Raw genomic sequence first — 10,600 nt, 5'->3', positions numbered from 1 at the left:
GTTGCTTTTGGCGCCACAATCCCACTACCAACAGCATTGCAACCTTGCAAATAAAATGCGCCACCCGTTTACAGTCGTGCGGGGCAGAGAATCTCATGGCACCTTCAATACAAACATCAAGTCTAATTCTTCGAAGGAGCACTTCCTGGAAGCCCAGACCGGAGCACGGACGTCTGTTGTCTTCGAGTGGACACCATAGACAGGTACGCTGCTTTCCAAGCGTTCTCGCTGCTTCCTTCCCTCTTTTTTTCTCTTTCTTCCTTTCGTCCGTGAGCCAAATATTGTAACGCTGCAACGTTTATGGTTCATTAGCCAGAAGCTCTGCGTAACGACGCTTTGGATTCGCCCGTTTATTATATCATTTCAGCCAATCACTAGTGCCCTGTAGCGTGGCTCGTCGAAACCAGGCCACGCGATGGCGGCCATACCTCTCAAATCAAAAGCGCTGAAACTTCGACAGACGATAGAAGCCACTTTAAAGTGCACGAAAAGTCATGTCACGTTGGCGTTTGAGGTGTACAGCAGAAGTAAAGCGGCAATATGTTAATCCTGGCAATGACCATTTTTAGGCATTTTTAACATATATAGCCATATTTAGACGTCAAACGGCGGCGATCGACGCGCGGTCCGCTCCACCACGCAGGTTCACCAACATTTTTGGCCACATAGTTAGAAATACTCGATAGGAATCCTATGTTGATCTCTTCACGCAGCGCTAGTCCATAGAACCGTCGTTCCAACTCGCATCAGTTGAGAGGGAAGTGACAAACGAGAAAGCACTTTCGGTCGAGAAACCAAAAGAAGAAGTGAGCTGCCCAGGCTCGGTGTATTTTAGCGGAGCGGAGGATCCGGGACTGGTGGCTCGCAGAGGGATCATTCCAACAAGCGTTATATCACATACTGTTCAATGACAAGGCGGCGACCAGGCATCTCAGAGGCGCTCTCTTCATCAGATATCTTTTGATTAGGCAACATATAGATTCTATCCCCTCTGCTTCCATTTGCTCAAGCGCTACCGCTCGAGAGCGATTGCGTTGTCTCTGGCCTTGCTGCTTGTATTCGTTTCGATTTTGCCTCGAGTTAGGACTGGCGCGCTTCTACGAGAGCGTGCTCCTTCGTATGGCGCGTCGTTCGTCACGTGGTCATTCCCCGTGACGTCGAATAGCAAAAATGTTTGGTCGACTTTAGCGCCTTCGTAATCCGCGCACACCCACCACACATTTCTCGACCTCGACAGCAGTGCCAGGACGTCATTTCCTCCGAGCTGTTTGCATAGAATGGCGGTACCCAGTTGGTGTGTATGTGCACGTTATGTGCTCGCGCAACTTGACATGCAACCTGTCAAAAGGCGTGGACCTGCCGATCGCCGTCATTTGGTGTGCGGCTGGATTTCTGCCTACTTGATTTCTACGGAACGCGCTACACGCCACAAGAACGTGCTGTCCCAAGGTGTCCCCTGCCAAAGTCTTCAACAATCCGGATACAAACCGCGTATCCGTAGATTCGCCACCAATCAGCGGCGGCCACACCAAACCAAATCTTCGTGGGGCAACCGGTACCATACATCTAAAATTGCCATGGTCTGGTCCCGCTCGCTCCTTACCTCGTCGCGCCTTCCGACGCCGCTGCTCAAGCGCTTTTACGCTGCACCGTCGCCCATGACGCGCGCCTCCTCGTACATCCCGCCGACGACCAAGGTACACGTGCTCGCTTGAACGGTGCCTCATGCGTTGAGGTTGCAGTTTACCAAGATCATGTGCACGGTGGGCCCTGCGAGCGAGTCGCACGAGACGCTCACGCAGCTCATTGAGCGTGGCGCGCGCATTTTCCGCCTGAACTTTAGGTACGTTTCGTCCATGACCCTGGCCCTGCCGCTCACAACAGACTGTAGCCACGGTGACTTTGAGTCGCACGGCCAGCGCCTGGACGCGATCCGTGCCGCCTCGCGCGCGCTACAGATTCCCGTTGCTGTCTGCGGCGACTTGCAAGGCCCGAAGATTCGTGTCGGTGCCGTGCCCGCGTCTGTTCAAGTCGGCGACACGGCGTCGCGCTCGGGCGGCGGTCTTATCCAGGTGCGCGCAGGCGACGTCGTGGTGTTGTCGGCCACGGCGACCGAAGCGCACCTCCGCGACGACGGCACGCCCGTGCTCTCGCTCACGTACAAGGACATGGTCCACGAAGTCGAGGCGGGGCACCTCGTGCTCATCAACGACGGTGCGATTCGCATGCGCGCGATGCGTGTCGACGGCAACGAGCTGCACTGCCAAGTGCTCGTGGGCGGTGACATTACGTCCGGCAAGGGCATCAACCTTCCAGAGAGCAACATCAAGGCGCCGGCGATCACCGAGAAGGACTGGGCGTGCGTCGAGTGGGCCATGGCCCACGACCTCGACTACGTCGCGCTCTCGTTCGTCCGCAATGCGCACGAAGTCAACGCGCTCAAGGCCAAGCTCAGCGAGACGGACGGCCACCGACTCCACATCATTTCCAAGATTGAAAAGCCCCAGGCCATCGACAACCTCAACGAAATCGTCGAGGCCAGCGACGGCGTCATGGTGGCCCGCGGTGCGTCCTTCAACCCCGTTAACAACGAGGCATCTCACGCGTCACTTAGGCGACTTGGGCGTCGAGATGGAGCTCGCAACTGTCCCGATCATCCAAAAGCACATTATCGAAACGTGCCAAATGTACGGCAAGCCGTGTATCATTGCCACACAGATGCTCGAATCGATGATCACAAGCGTGATTCCGACGCGCGCCGAGGCGAGCGACGTCGCCAACGCCATCTTTGACGGCGCGGACGCTGTCATGCTCTCGGCTGAGAGCGCGACGGGGGCCCACCCGGCGCTCGTGGTCGAGACAATGGGCCAGATCATCGAGGCATCGGAAGGCTACATGCGCAACCACGTCAAGGAGCACGTGCCGCCGACGCGGACGGCCGCTGCCCACCACCTCACGGCGTCGCTGGCCTTTGGCGCGTGGCATGTGGTCCAGGAAACGAAGGCCAAGATGGTGGTGTGCTGGTCGCAGCACGGCAACGCCGCGCGGTACCTCAGCCAGCATGACTTTACGATCCCGATCCTCGCCTTCTCCGAGATCGAGCGCTCGGTGCATCAGATGGCGCTCTTCAACGGCGTCACGCCTGTGCACATGGCCGTTCCGTCGGGCACGGCGTCCTTTATCGACGCCACTGAGGCCCTCTTGCTGCAAAATGGCCTTGTCACCAAGGGCGACATGGTCCTCTTCCTCGGCGGCCGCCCCCTCGGCAAGTCCAAGAGCACGAACGCCATGATTCTGCACGAAATCGGCAGCAAGGCCAACTAATTGACTGTACCCATGTGAAATGTATTCGTCTCGAGAATTGTACGAGAAGATGAACACCCTGCATGGTATGTACTAGCCGACAACAAGTTTGGTTCTGGACGATACACATTTCCATGATGATTTCCACAACGCAATGTCCCATCGTCCGATTACCCGCTATGACTCCGGCCTGGTGAGCTTTACGACGGGCGCTGCAGAAACTGGATCTTGGCGGCATCTCGTGCACCATCAGCAAGGGAATGATCGGTTTTATTCCCTGGACCATCAGCAACAAGTTCAACTATACCCGGATAGCGACTTGTGATGGTACAACAACCAGTGGTAATAACTCATTTCAACACTCATAACTCATTTCAACAACAACCAGTGGTACAACTGCGATGGCCGCGATCCACCACAGCTGCCCCAGTGGGGCTGCTGGCAACACACCTTGTACTGACCAATGACTGCATCAAGTGCCGATAGAACGCTAATATGGCACTGTCACTCACTAGTCACGAGGCATCGTATTCGAGGCTAGTGCTGCATCAACCCGCCTTTCATCACCTGGTCTTCTCAAGTCGCTTGCTTGCCGCCCAAGCACAAGGAAAATTCAGCTGCAGCGCAATCTCGCGTTCATGGTCGCTATGTTGCTTTTGGCGCCACAATCCCACTACCAACAGCATTGCAACCTTGCAAATAAAATGCGCCACCCGTTTGCAGCACTCTTGCACTCATGCGGGCAGAGAATCTCGTACCCAATACGCCAAGCTACTCGAACATATTTCGCGCCCACGGCCCGTGCTACTGACGGCGCGTGGTCGATTGGCACCACTGCGCACTGGTCGATGTGATGGCTAATGGCCATTTTGACATGTGGGCGCTGACGCCGACACTGCGGGAGCTCTTGGAAGCGCCCCACACGAAGCGCGCGCGCAAGCCCACGTTCACGCGTTCGAAAAGCTCGCCGCTGCGCAACCTCGTGGACGACCCACCGCCGCCCGAGCACGTCCCAGTTGCGATGGTTGTGCGACCGAAAACGAGCCGTGACGTGGCATCGCACGGCGCGGCCGTCGTGCACATCGTAGTACCCTTTCGACCCTCTGAGCCCGAACGCAAGAGCGAGCTGTAGGATGGCATGTGCTTTATGATGGTAAACTCGACTACTCGTACTACCAACGAGCCTCGTCCACTGCACACAAACTGGGTAGCACCTTGGGCTCGATCAAGGGATATGATTTTACTGGTATTCCCTTGGGCTGGATGGATCGCATCCTCTTTCAAACGAACATTTTCCGCTGGTATTTTTACGAAATCAACGCGCGGAGTCCTAACAACGACACGTCAGTAGCGACTTGCTACTGACTGCATCATCAACCATCAAAGGGTGCGTGGATTGTCAACGTCGCTGCCAGTGTCGTGGCCATCCAGGAAACAGCGTTTCAACATATCCGGTGTGCAAGACAGTGTTTTTCAAACAGTGTTTCATATACCCAGCACAAACGCTGCAGCGTGCTTTGCACGCGGAGCTCGCATGGGGTGCATGGTGGATCGTGCAACGACGTGTGCGTGCGACAGTAGTCCAGCGACGTAGTGTAGTACCCGGCGCTTGGGCCTACCGTCTTGAACGAGACATCGGCGGACTTGGCTGGCGGACTTTGTTCGATCACTTGTCGCGGCCACATCCATGGTCCGCGGAGGTCCGCGGTACGCGTCTTGCTGCACGTTTCTTTGCAAAGGCAAAAGCAAGTGTCGTGTGCTCTTGTGCCATCCATAGACATGCTGACAAGGCTGCGCTTCCGCGTTTTTGTGCCTGATGGCTGGCCCCGAAATGGGCCGGGCGTGTTGAAAACATCTCGAGCTTTAAACCACAGCTGGTACACGTGATGGTACATTTGAAATGGCTATAGTGCTCTGTGTTTTATACATCATTGTGTTTTTCGAAGGCTGAATAAAACTTTTCGCGGTGGAGAGTTCAAGCTCAGCGATGAAATCGCATACACGAGCAGGACCCACGCCGCGACAGAAAAGGCGGACGCCTCGCTTGCTTGTTGTGTTAGGTAAACACGCCTGCATCGTCGTACTATGGAGCGGCGACCCACATCATGGACTGTCGAGGCAACGACTCGTGCATGCTGCCTCTTTCTCGCGTTGTCCCCGTCGGAAAAAAGTGCAGCGAACACAAATAACGACGTCGCCACATCTAGACCGCATGAAGCGAGCGAGGCCGTTGGTTCCAATCTGACAACACGCGCGATGGGCTGTCTGGTAGATGGGAAGAGATAGATACCAGATATGCACTCCCAACGCGTATGTGGTACATGCAAGTAGCAGATCCTCGATGTACACCTCCCGCACCTCCTCCACCTCTTCCTTCAACGTCCATGAAGCTCCTTTTTTTCTCTGGCATTTACTCTCGCATTTTGCGCATCTCGGCCATACCTCTGCCGTGCACCTACACTCTCTCATGCGCTTGAACTTTGGCGTCCGAATCGGCGTCGCCCAAAGGTTCTCTTCTTTGCTTCTTTACGTCGCTACGATGCGAACTGTGCGCCGTGGATGATGATGAGGTCGCGACAGGCTGTGCAACTGCGCAAGTGCAGGTGCTATCCCAGTCTCTTGACCAGCGACTCTGCTGCGACGACACGAGTCGAAGCGCGCAAATTTGCAAATTTGCGCGCATTTGTCTGGTTTCACTTGTACGCGATGCTAGCAGGACACCAGACCTTGCACTTGCATCGATGCTGGCAGCCGCGATCCCATACAAACATCAAGTGCAATGTCGACATGCAATTTCGTGGCGCACCTCGGTTTGACAAACAGACGCCTTTTCGCAAGAGGGCACCCGTGACTTATGTTGTGTCTGAGTGCCATCTGGCGCGTTTTGCACAGTGTAGAATCGACCGCGTCACTCTAGTATTGGCCATCCAACACCAGAATGCCGTGTGCACTGTGCGCCAAGTCGTTCAATCTCATCCGCCGACGCCACTCGTGCGTCGTGTGCAGTGCGGCCATTTGCCGCGACTGCGCCGGCGACAGCAACAAGTGCCTCCACTGCAAGGAGGCGGCCGCGACCATCCTTCCGTCCAAACCCACCACGTCGCCCAAGCTCCTCTTGAGCTACCGCGGCACGCGCAAGCCGACCAAGCAAGACGGCGTCTCGCGGCGACCGTCGCCACTCCCGATTCCTGCGCGCCGGCCGTGGGTGCTCACGACGCCGCCGCCCGCCGCGCCCGAGCAGCAACCAGCAGCAGCAACCGCAGCCCAAGAGACATTTGACGCTGCCGACTTTATCGACGACCAAACCGTGACCGACCACGACGACCCGATCGCCTTTCTTTCCGTGCGATGCGTTCGCGTCGAGGCCCACGTGGCGGCTTTGCGCGCGCACGGGCCGCTGAGCAACTTGCTGCACCAGGCGGCATTCGCGGCCAACGCCACGATCGCCAGCATCCAGCTCATTGGGCCCCAGCGCGTGTTTGCGGTCGCCGCGTACGGCTACAGCGACTGGAGCCAAGGCGTATGGGACCATTCGATGCTCGTCCAGTCGCTCGAAGCGACGCCAGTACCGGGGACCTCGAGCTTTCAAGGCATCGGCCACTTGACAAGCCATCCGTGGAGTGCGCAGCCGCATGTCAAGACGTTCATGAGCATTCCCGTCATGGTCGACGACGACCACTGCATTGGGACGCTCGACTTGGCCTCGACGTCGTTCACGGTGCCGACGCCCGAGAGCATCCAGGAGCTCCAAGTGATTGCGCAGTCGCTCGGCCCGATGCTCGTGGGCCTGATCGACGCGTGGCCGTCGAGCCCGCCCACAAACATGCGCCTTCATGCGGCACCGTCGTACGGCGAAGCCCACGACATGATGCAGGCGCTCATCGCCAAGGCCGAGCACACGGCCGACGTGGTGCGCTCCCAGCGGTCGCTTGCCATCAAGCCGCTGGCGTCGTCTGAGATTGGCATTTGCTCCATTTAGACGCATTTAGTTGTAAGTATCGCACTATTTAATATATCCACATTGGACTACGTAACTCGACGATGTGTACTTCTCATAATAGTGTATTGTGTTGGGCCTAGGATCGGAGAGGCTTTCTTTGGTGGTCAGGTGCTGCGACGGCCGAGCAGCGTGTCGAATCGTCTGGTGTCTTGCGATCGATTTATGGTCGACCGTAGCAAGTGCGACACTGTGCCACGAGGTTTCGCGGCCGTGAGCGCGGGCACGAAAATGTCGGTGACGCTCCATCCTTTGTGACGCGCTAGCATCATGGCAATGGTCGTGCCGTGGCGCCCTGCGACGTCGCATCCACGTGATTGAGAAGCTCAGGATTATGGCGCGTCAAGCGATCGCAGGCTGTCCGATACGATAGACATTATTGGCTGCGCGCATTTTTTTTGTTCTTTTCCGACAGCATATATATATGACGCACACGTCGTGTCGCGGCGACACCGCGCGAGCATTCGGGTGCTCCTTGTACATGTAGTCGATTCTTGCGCGATTATACAGCAGTTGACGCAGCTTCCTCGTAGCTGACGGGCGTGCACACGCCCGCACTAAAAGTGCTACGCAAGTGGATCTGGCAAGCGACCGCCTTGCTGGCTCGATTTTCGTCAAGACCATCGGCGTCTTTCGGTGCTTTGAGCTACATATGTATATTGAAATCCACTGTGTTCTGATCGAGAGGAGGTGCGACGACGAAACGCAGACTGCCATTTATCAAAGACATAAAACCATGATTGATCTCCTCGCATACTAGTATACCTCGCCCAAGGCGTTCAAGCTCAAAAGACAGCACGACGCTGTGGACAAGATCGCGAAACATGAAAAATGACATGGCCAATGAGAGACGACATTGACTGTGGTGTCTGTCGTTGATTGGTTAATCGAATTGCGATCTTCTCGTGTCGGTTGTCGACACTACGATGAGACCGCGGTGGCATGCCACCTGGTAGTCGTAGACGCGCCGAAGCCAATACTTGTGCGCTGTGCGCTCATGTGATGGACGCTATGTTAATCAACGTCGTTGGTCGATCGGCTTTGGTTGAAATGGTCAACATGACTCGTGCGATATTTCGACGCCTTCTCGCAGAAGTCCAACGCAGCAGCCCGCGGCGTGTCGCGGTCGGATGCATTTCGCGACGTGTCAATGCCATTTGCAGAAGTACGACACGCAAAGCTCCTCGTCCAATCGCACCCAACTGGAGCAGGTCTGCGCTCAGCGAATTATACCACGTAAAATCGATCGCCCAAAGAAGAAGAATGCTGCTGCGTTTGCATTACGGAGCGTTCGTTTGTGACTTATCATATTTTGTGGTACGTAATTAAAAGTTGATATCCCAATGAAGAAGATTCTATTTGGCACCACTTGGGCGCTGCCAACGAACGGCGAAATGGTCGAGCCCCTCTTGTTTCCTGCCATTATCGCTGTGGCGACGAGGAGCTGATTACGCCAGGCAGTACCAAGTCCTGGGTACGATGGCAAGCCCAGTATGCAACAGTCCGCTCGCTTGTGCGTGCGGCCCATCTCCACGACGTTTTGGCAGCGCACGGTACAAACTGTCGTCGCCAACTAAATCACGGCGGTGGCGACAGGACTCCTTACCTCCCCACGGAAAGTGTTACTTCGAGTGGGTAGTTAACAGGTCGCGACGAGACCCCATTGCCGAACAATGTCCCACGACAATGAGCCCGTATGGCCATTTTGCATGAAAGGACTGATAGCACATATATGCACGCATCTCGAAGCGGCGTCGCCACCCAAGAAACGCGTCGCGCGGCCCGTACGTATCCCACGTTATTGCTCCGCATACAACCGACCAACCACGACTGCCTACAACAACGGCCGCCAAAGACACGTCTCCACCTTCTCCACATCATGATTCATTATAGTAAGCTTGTCTTCGTTCTTCTTCATCTACCTATCTGTTTGCTATCAAGTTTGGTTGCCAGGCTTGTCATCCACGAGGCTTGCGCTGTCGCTGTCGTTATCCTGGACGATGCTCGAGCGTGGCGTCGCGCCAAGATACGCGAGCGCGCGCTGCTTGACGGTTGATGCAAACGACTTTTTGCACTGCATGCCAAAGGCTTCGGCGATCGCCTCCTTGACGATCGAACAAGTCACGAGGCTCGGCTCATACTGTACGTGCTCGACAACCACGTTGACCGCCTAGTAGTCGTAGTACACGGTAAATCGACCGTCAATATTCACTCGTGTTCTACCATTTCGACGGTGAGCGTTCGGTTGCGCTGTTGGCGCGCCGATTTCGGGGTGTTGGGGTGGACCTCGTTGCGGCTCAAGGTGTGGTTGTGGATCAAGTTGGCCATCGTGACCTTGACCTACGCTTACCATGAGGCTGATGCCGACGACGACGAAGAGAGTACCTCGCTGTTGCGCTGCTGGCACGCCCGGACCTCGAACGGACACGTCGGATCGGACTTGCACTTCCACGACCGGTGGCGCGAGTTGCCTTTGGCAAAGTAGAGCTGAAAGTGGCTGCGGAGACCGAGGAGGCGAACCTTCTCGGTGCACTCGGCCCAGCTCTCAAAGGTCGCGTCCGAGACGACAAAGCCGAGGTCGGCCGCAATGTCCATGAGCGTCTGCAGGTCGTGGGCGACGTCGTGCCCGTCCGTTTCAATCTCATTGTCATCGTCGTCGTCGTTGCCATCGTCGCCAAAGCGGCGCTTCTTGGAGCTGCAGAGGATGCGGTCGATCTCCATACTTCGTATACCAACGACGTCACGTTTGGTGCAATGACACCACCTGGCCGTCAAGTCTACCAGTATCCGGACTTGGTTCTAAAAACTTCTGGAGCCACCACACTTGGGTGTTGGGCCACTAGCCGCCGAAACACCAAGGCGCATGTGTAACGAGAGCCATGCGTTTGCGCCTGCTTGGTACGCAACGCTGGGACAGTCGTTACGCTGCTGTGGTCCATGACCATTGCACAGAGGCGGTCCTTCGGCTCACAAACAGCAACGTTCTCGCAACGCAGACGATTCCATTAAGCTGACCCATATCTTTCCACTGCATCCGGGCTATGGGCTATCGCACGCCGTGTGGTCGCGTTGTCGTCGTCCTTGGTGCATGGGACCCCCACTCAAACGGATACGCTCGACCGTTCCAGCGCGTAAGCGCCACCACCCAAGTAGCAAGCGCGAAAGGCTAATTTTCCCGATTATATTACCCGATAAAACGCCGTGTACTATGCGCATTTCGAATGTGTCACTGTAAAGTCAACGAAAAATACCCAGTGCGTGCTCGGAGCAACGTTACCGGTCGGTCTCGCGATTTGTATC

At 56.1% G+C, this 10,600-nt stretch overlaps 4 protein-coding genes across 4 annotated transcripts; 3 read left to right on the top strand and 1 right to left on the bottom strand.

Moving 5' to 3' along the window:
* Positions 1 to 1,543: 1,543 nt before the first annotated feature.
* SDRG_02179 (pyruvate kinase) lies at positions 1,544 to 3,445 on the top strand. The gene is made up of 4 exons (XM_008607752.1): positions 1,544 to 1,697; positions 1,743 to 1,843; positions 1,892 to 2,565; positions 2,615 to 3,445. Exons 1-4 carry the CDS (start codon positions 1,578 to 1,580, stop codon positions 3,322 to 3,324), a joined length of 1,605 nt encoding a protein of 534 aa, XP_008605974.1. The 5' UTR covers positions 1,544 to 1,577; the 3' UTR covers positions 3,325 to 3,445.
* Positions 3,446 to 4,177: 732 nt separating this feature from the next.
* SDRG_02178 (hypothetical protein) lies at positions 4,178 to 4,541 on the top strand (the record flags this gene model as incomplete). Its single annotated transcript, XM_008607751.1, has 3 exons — positions 4,178 to 4,387; positions 4,436 to 4,456; positions 4,515 to 4,541. 3 exons carry the CDS (start codon positions 4,178 to 4,180, stop codon positions 4,539 to 4,541), a joined length of 258 nt encoding a protein of 85 aa, XP_008605973.1.
* A 1,665-nt stretch (positions 4,542 to 6,206) lies between these two features.
* SDRG_02177 (hypothetical protein) lies at positions 6,207 to 7,360 on the top strand. The gene has a single exon (XM_008607750.1). The coding sequence runs from the start codon at positions 6,242 to 6,244 to the stop codon at positions 7,280 to 7,282; it is 1,041 nt and encodes a 346-aa protein (XP_008605972.1). The 5' UTR covers positions 6,207 to 6,241; the 3' UTR covers positions 7,283 to 7,360.
* A 1,803-nt stretch (positions 7,361 to 9,163) lies between these two features.
* Positions 9,164 to 10,108, bottom strand: SDRG_02176 (hypothetical protein). The gene is made up of 3 exons (XM_008607749.1): positions 9,686 to 10,108; positions 9,524 to 9,640; positions 9,164 to 9,470 (listed from the first exon to the last, which is right to left on the bottom strand). The coding sequence occupies exons 1-3, from the start codon at positions 10,019 to 10,021 to the stop codon at positions 9,237 to 9,239; spliced, it is 687 nt and encodes a 228-aa protein (XP_008605971.1). The 5' UTR covers positions 10,022 to 10,108; the 3' UTR covers positions 9,164 to 9,236.
* Positions 10,109 to 10,600: the final 492 nt, after the last annotated feature.

Source organism: Saprolegnia diclina (assembly GCF_000281045.1).
Source record: "Saprolegnia diclina VS20 unplaced genomic scaffold supercont1.5, whole genome shotgun sequence".
Taxonomy (NCBI): Eukaryota; Oomycota; class Saprolegniomycetes; order Saprolegniales; family Saprolegniaceae; genus Saprolegnia; species Saprolegnia diclina.
This window is presented reverse-complemented; position numbering and strand designations above follow the sequence as displayed.

What these genes read in the sequence shown, in the direction of transcription:
- SDRG_02179 (XM_008607752.1), top strand. Translation starts at nt 1,578, where the DNA reads ATGGTCTGGTCCCGCTCGCTCCTTACCTCGTCGCGCCTTCCGACGCCG. An exon ending in ATTTTCCGCCTGAACTTTAG is followed by an intron (nt 1,844 to 1,891) that starts GTACGTTTCGTC and finishes AACAGACTGTAG; the next exon opens with CCACGGTGACTTTGAGTCGC. An exon ending in CGGCGTCATGGTGGCCCGCG is followed by an intron (nt 2,566 to 2,614) that starts GTGCGTCCTTCA and finishes CGCGTCACTTAG; the next exon opens with GCGACTTGGGCGTCGAGATG.
- SDRG_02176 (XM_008607749.1), bottom strand. Translation starts at nt 10,021, where the DNA reads ATGGAGATCGACCGCATCCTCTGCAGCTCCAAGAAGCGCCGCTTTGGC. An exon ending in GCCAGCAGCGCAACAGCGAG is followed by an intron (nt 9,641 to 9,685) that starts GTACTCTCTTCG and finishes TGGTAAGCGTAG; the next exon opens with GTCAAGGTCACGATGGCCAA. An exon ending in GAACGCTCACCGTCGAAATG is followed by an intron (nt 9,471 to 9,523) that starts GTAGAACACGAG and finishes TACGACTACTAG; the next exon opens with GCGGTCAACGTGGTTGTCGA.
- SDRG_02177 (XM_008607750.1), top strand. Translation starts at nt 6,242, where the DNA reads ATGCCGTGTGCACTGTGCGCCAAGTCGTTCAATCTCATCCGCCGACGC.